The sequence below is a fragment of the Mastacembelus armatus genome, chromosome 21 (genome assembly GCF_900324485.2).
Source record: "Mastacembelus armatus chromosome 21, fMasArm1.2, whole genome shotgun sequence".
Lineage (NCBI taxonomy): Eukaryota > Metazoa > Chordata > Actinopteri > Synbranchiformes > Mastacembelidae > Mastacembelus > Mastacembelus armatus.
This window is the reverse complement of record NC_046653.1, coordinates 13,554,763-13,560,771: the sequence shown is the minus strand read 5'-3', so window position 1 is coordinate 13,560,771 and position 6,009 is coordinate 13,554,763. Positions and strand designations below refer to the sequence as shown.

Here is a 6,009-nt window from a genome sequence, read left to right as displayed (position 1 = left end):
GACAACTCAAATTGATGACAGATCACTTAGGGGCCTTTTACATCTTTGTGCCCAGGGGCCCAATTTTTCATGACCCGTCCATGCCTGGACAGCAGTTGACCCCTGAGCCACAAACAACCCAAGAGCTGTGTGACTACAGGACCTGCTTTCATCTATCGCCATCTGCTGTTTATCCCCGGGAAGGCCTCTCACTGACTGACAGAGCATTTACACACACACACACACACACACATATGACGAGATGAGTACCACACCTTTTATTCACAGCTGCAAGATTGTCCTTCACGTTGAATGAGTTTAATTAGATATACATCCCTAACGTCACGTGTTTGGTATTTGGCTTCAATATTTGTTCAAATGACGCAATAAAAAAAAAAAAAACCTGTAATTAAGGCAGAGCAGAGCCAGAGGATGACTCCTTCAACGGCAATTAACAATCATTTTGCAATCACTTATACTTCAAAAAAAAAAAACAGGTTTACTTTCACCACATATTTTATAACATCACATGTCGTGAGGTTTATCCTTACACCTGACTACTGGGACTCTGTCCTCGTCCTTTGCACATTTTCACACAGGCAAGACTTTCTTATGACGTGTCACTTCCTTTGGCTGCCGAACAGAAAATTTGTCAACTTCACAGTTTTTCAGTGTGTGTAACTATGACAAAAAAAAAGAGAAAGTTTTCGCCTTCCTAAATTTCTTGGCAAACTATGTAAAATGGAAAAGTCAATTCCAACCAAATGCTGCTGCGACAATCATTATTGTTGAGTCAGAGGGAAGATTTACTCATTTTGATTTTTGATTTTTTTTCTCTCCTCCACATGGAGTCATGACGAATATAAATGTACACATCAACATATAGCAGCACTCCCGCTGTCTCATTATTAATTTCCCATTATGTTTGCTCCTTATTTAACTTTTGAGCTGTACCACGTCTCATTAAACGGGCCTTTTGGAAACGCAAACAGGTTGTTGTTATTGTTGTTGTTGTTGTTGTTGTTGTTGTTGTTGTTTTTAAATCTTAAAAACGCACGTTTGTTTGGGGCCCTGTCATCCATCAGCACCTTCACGGTTTCCTTATCGTGTAACCGCTTTGTGTTTCTGCAGGGACGTGTCTCCACAAGTGATGCGTTCGCGAAAAATTAGTCAAATGCAAACTCTGTCTCAGTAAAGACATTTAAAATGTAATTAACCTCTTTTTTTTTACATGATAACGAATAAAACGTTTCTTACTTGTCCTGATGATAACATCATTTATTATGTTTCAATCACATTACAGCAGATACAGAGAGATTTTCACAACAGCATATCATACAGGTTATGAAAAATAACCGGCTTAAATAAACACATAGAAAAAGGTCTCTAAGTCTACATTACCAACATTTATAACTTCTTTAACCACATGTATCATGAATGTAGCAGTGATCGGTAACGTCATAAACTTTTAGTAGCCTACAGCTTCGATAAAGTACAAAATACATTTTTTCTTCCCCCACCCCCCACCCCTCGCCCCACTGACAGGAATTATTATGCCAGTATATGCTACACAAGAACATTTCATTTACAATATCTTTTTTTTCCACTAACAGTTTATTAGGCTACTTAACAGAAGAGGGTTCGCTTTTTTTTTAAACACTACTTATGAATCTGATTTCATCTATTTTGTGTACATCCAATCACTATCACCAAATGTTCAATACTATGTACATTATATTCATAATTACAGTGTTTGTCCACTTTAACAGTGTAGAAAGAAAGCGCCCAACCCATGAAAGGACCGAGTAGTCAGCAGTGGAAGAATTTACACTTTGGCCATTAATTGTGGAGGTGGAGTCCTTTCGTCTTTTTCATTTTTATTGATAATCCGATAGATAGATAGATAGATAGATAGATAGATAGATAGATAGATAGATAGATAGATAGATAGATAGATAGATAGATAGATATGTGCACATTTTCTTTGTTTTAACTGTGGGGATAGAAACTGTAATAACCAATGTCCTTTGTGCAGTTCTTCTCACACTCTCTCGGTGCCAGCAGCTCCGATTTTAACGGGGACACTGTCTCTGGAACCGGCGTGGCAGAGGGTGAGATTCTTCTCCTCTTGGCCTGTTCAAAGATCCCAGAATCGCTTGAATCAATTGATTTGATGGAGGACGGCGTCTCTATCCAGCTCGACTCTGATGTCATGTCCTTTGGTTTGGTCTCCTCCGAGACGCCGATCGGTGACCTCTCTGTCGGGATGGAGTCTCCTTCTTCGGCCAGGTAATTGGTGGCCGCTCTGCCACCGATAGAGTTGGCGGGCCAGCAGGAAAAGACCGAGCTGGACTTGCTATTTACACCACAATACTGCGGCGGCGTGCGTCCTCCCCAGCCTGACGGGTCTGCGTAATAGCCAAGAGGCCGGTTGGAGCAGCCTGCAGTCGGCAGGGGAAGAGCTTTCACTCCGGCCGCTGCGTAGGACAGCAAGGTGGCCGCGTTACCGGCGAAATCAGCGGCGTCGTATGCCGAGGCAGCAAAGTCCAGTCGGTTGTTGGCAGGGGTGACAAACCATCGCTGCGGGGGGGTGGCAACAGTGGGCTCCTCGGTTTGCTGCGGGGATAGCAAGCTGTTGCCGAGTGGGACGCTGCGCTCCGTGCCAGGAGCAGTCCCCACGCCAGGGTGAAAGCGAGATTTGGCATAAGTGCTGACAAATTGGTCCTGCAGGAAAGAGCTAGGCATGGCATATCTCGCACCCGGCACGATCTGTGAACGCGGAGAGTCACCCGGTGATGGAGTTAGGCGGTCAATGTCGCAGCCTGTGTAGACACTGAAAAGAGAAAAACAGAAACAATTCAGAGACTAAACTGTGCGTTTTAGTTGGTCAACTAAAAAATCAAAGAAACCTTGGATTTTATCTGCAGTTCATTTATTTAACCAGAAATATCACATCTCCTTTGACATTATTCCAACTGTCTAATACAAAGAAAAACACTCATACATGAAACAATGAACTGACAAAAATGTACCGGTTTGTTCAGTCGTTTTCAAATGTTTCAATATGAAACTTAATTTCCCTCAAAAAAACCGAACTCACGCGTTTTTAATAGATTACATGTAATTTAAACAGCGGATATTTCTTTACATGACATTTCTGTCTGGTAAACTGCAAACCCCTGGTTTTAGTTGCAGTCAATTCAAAATTGATCAAAACAGATCTCCATCTCCAAAATAAAATATAAAAATATTCAGCAGAAATATAGAAATCCATTTAACGCTTTTAAAAAGAAAATACTATCACGGCAACTGTGTCTTTTTATGAAATCAAATTACAGCAGCATGTAACAAAACACACACAAAAATGAACATAATTGTAATCAAATAGATAATAATAGAAAAAAAATGATCTTACGTGTCATAGTTGTCACGAAATCCTTTTGCGAACGGGTTGTGGTCAATTTTCAGCTGCGTAATCTGTGGGGAAAATTATGTTCTTGTTAGGAAACAAAGAGCAGAGTGAAATCATATTTGATTTTGCGTGCGTGCGCGCGCGTGCGTGTATGTGTGTGTGTGAGTGTGTGTGTGTGTGTGTGTGAAAGCGAGGTGAGATAATTCCCAATCAACTTGTTAAAAATTGAGTTTTTTTCTCTCTTTCTCCTTGAAATCCATCTGGTTCTTCTGTGTTAAAAAAAAAAACAAACTAAAATAATATTTTAAAAAGGCAGACAATCCAGTCTCTTGTTGCAGTGAAATTATCATCGTTAAAACGGATGAGAAATTGACACATCAGGGTAAAAAATGACAGTGTTGTGTCAAACATTACATCGGTATTCTGGTAAGCAGTGACTGCGATGAACTGCGTTTCGGTGAAGGTGAAAGTCTGGACTCTCCCTGGTTGGCTGGTGTCCTCTGTCCCATCTTCGTTTACTTCGACCACATGGAGCCTGGGCTGGTACTTGTGGAGAGACTGGAGAACCACCATCTGGAGATTCAAATAAAGACGCACGTCAGAAACTCAATTTCAAAGTTTGGATAGATGATTGAACATGATATTAAACTGATCCAGCTTCATTTTGTCGGTATTATTATAACACTGAAAATCCTGTGCTGTAAATTATAGCAAAGAAATCCTAAAGAAAAAATACGATTTAGCCCGAGCACGAAAAAGAAGTTATGAAAGGGGGGAAAAAAATCTAAATGTACCTTTGCATGTTTCCAACAGGTATTTTAATAAATGATCCAAAAATATATGAAACTTTAGATACAGCATTGCTTTACCTGTCCCGTGTTATTGGAGGCACCTTTGTTGTTTGTAAGCTTGAGCTTTCCAAATGATATTTCTTGACGCATCCAGTGCGCGCCGGTATTTGGTGAGTCCGGGTGCATGTAAACCCTATTTCCTATTTAAAAGATACATAAATAAAAAAAAACAAAACATTGAAATACTATATATATATATATATATATATATATATGACTGATATTCCTTACAGAATTTCTTTTGACGCAAAAATTGTCAGTCTTAATTTTTATCCACTAACTGCGGTCAGAAACGTGCCATTAATTAACTATTTCTATCTTATGATGTGCGATAAATGTAATAATTCAAACAATTGATACCTATTACATTTGTGTCTGCTTTTCCACATGGTACCCATTTTCCTCCTTGAAATCGCCAGTGATTTGGATCAGCAAGTATTACATCCACAAATATGTTGTAGTGAGCAGTTGGGTCAAGGCCAGAAATGTTGAAGCTTAAAAATGGAAACATTCGTCTGTGGAAAATAAAGAAACGCAGATTTATAAAATGCTTCGCATGACAAAAACTAAATTTAAAAAAAACGCACAAAAAATCAGATTGCCTCGGTGTGATGCCGTGTTTTTATTTTGGGGAAAAAAGCGATTTTGATATTAATACACTTCAATTTGCCACGAAACCAGGAGGGTGGTGTAGCCAGAAATCGAGTAATTCTGCAGGTGTTTGTCAGATACGCCTGTGGACGCGCACTTACCGTCCTTGCTTTGTGATGATCATCTCAGTTTGGTGTCTGTGAAACTTCAGCCACAGGGCCCTGTTGCACAGATACACCTGCGCTTTCCCCGGAACCAGTCCTGCTTGTGCCGAAGAGAACTGGTAAAAAGCCCCTCCTTGGTAAGTGTGTCCATACTGTTGCGCGTAAGGATAGCCTGCAGCCGGGTAGCCTTGAGGAGAAGTGTTGGTTAGAAGACTGTTGTAAGCTCCATTAGTTATGACCGGATGATGGGCCATATATCGGCTGGGACTTCCAATAGAAAAAGCCGGGTGCGCTGGTCCATGTTGGCTCGGGTACGGGAACATGGCACTGGGAGTTGCAGAGACTGACTGTGGCTGAGTAGATGGTGAAAAGATGTACCTTTCTCCTGCAGATCCATCGAAATTATGACGGATGTCAGAGACTCCGTGAAGATCAGGAGAGAGTTTGCCCCTCTGGACGTCCCCTGATGCGTCCTTGGAGTCGGGAAAATTGTCTGCCTCTGACTGATTCGTCATCTCCCTAGAGTTTTTTTTCAGAGGTGAACTTCTCTCCAGGTTGTCACTTGCAGATATAATAGGATGGTCCTGCAACGAAAGCTCTGATCCATCGGAGCTCGAAAAGCCACTGCCCACATTCATAAATTTCTTGGAGAGATCACTCGCTGGCGAGATGCAATTCTCGACCTGCATAGCTCAATAGGAAGCCACTGTTAGCTCAACCTATATCACAAGCTTTTGCACACGCCTTTCCTAATCTAACACTATGAAAACGCCTTGCTATGACTTGAGGTATCGAAGGCTGCAAATTAGCCAACTGACACTATCCTGCAATCAGGAAGGATTTTCTTTCCATCACTCTCCCTGCTTTGCTAATGAAACAAGTATTGCCATTGGTTAACTCAGGGCTGTAATTTAATTAGACAGCTCTTAATTAGGACAATATGAGGAACGCTGTGAGCAAAGTGATTTGTTTGTAGTGTGACATGGGCCTATATTTGATTAAAGCATATGGA

At 41.0% G+C, this 6,009-nt stretch overlaps 1 protein-coding gene across 1 annotated transcript; it reads right to left on the bottom strand.

The window, feature by feature from the left end:
* Nucleotides 1-1,928: 1,928 nt before the first annotated feature.
* On the bottom strand, nt 1,929-5,774 carry tbr1b (T-box brain transcription factor 1b). Its single transcript, XM_026295789.1, has 6 exons — nt 4,995-5,774; nt 4,603-4,757; nt 4,261-4,382; nt 3,806-3,964; nt 3,395-3,456; nt 1,929-2,812 (listed from the first exon to the last, which is right to left on the bottom strand). Exons 1-6 carry the CDS (start codon nt 5,684-5,686, stop codon nt 1,969-1,971), a joined length of 2,034 nt encoding a protein of 677 aa, XP_026151574.1. The 5' UTR covers nt 5,687-5,774; the 3' UTR covers nt 1,929-1,968.
* Nucleotides 5,775-6,009: the final 235 nt, after the last annotated feature.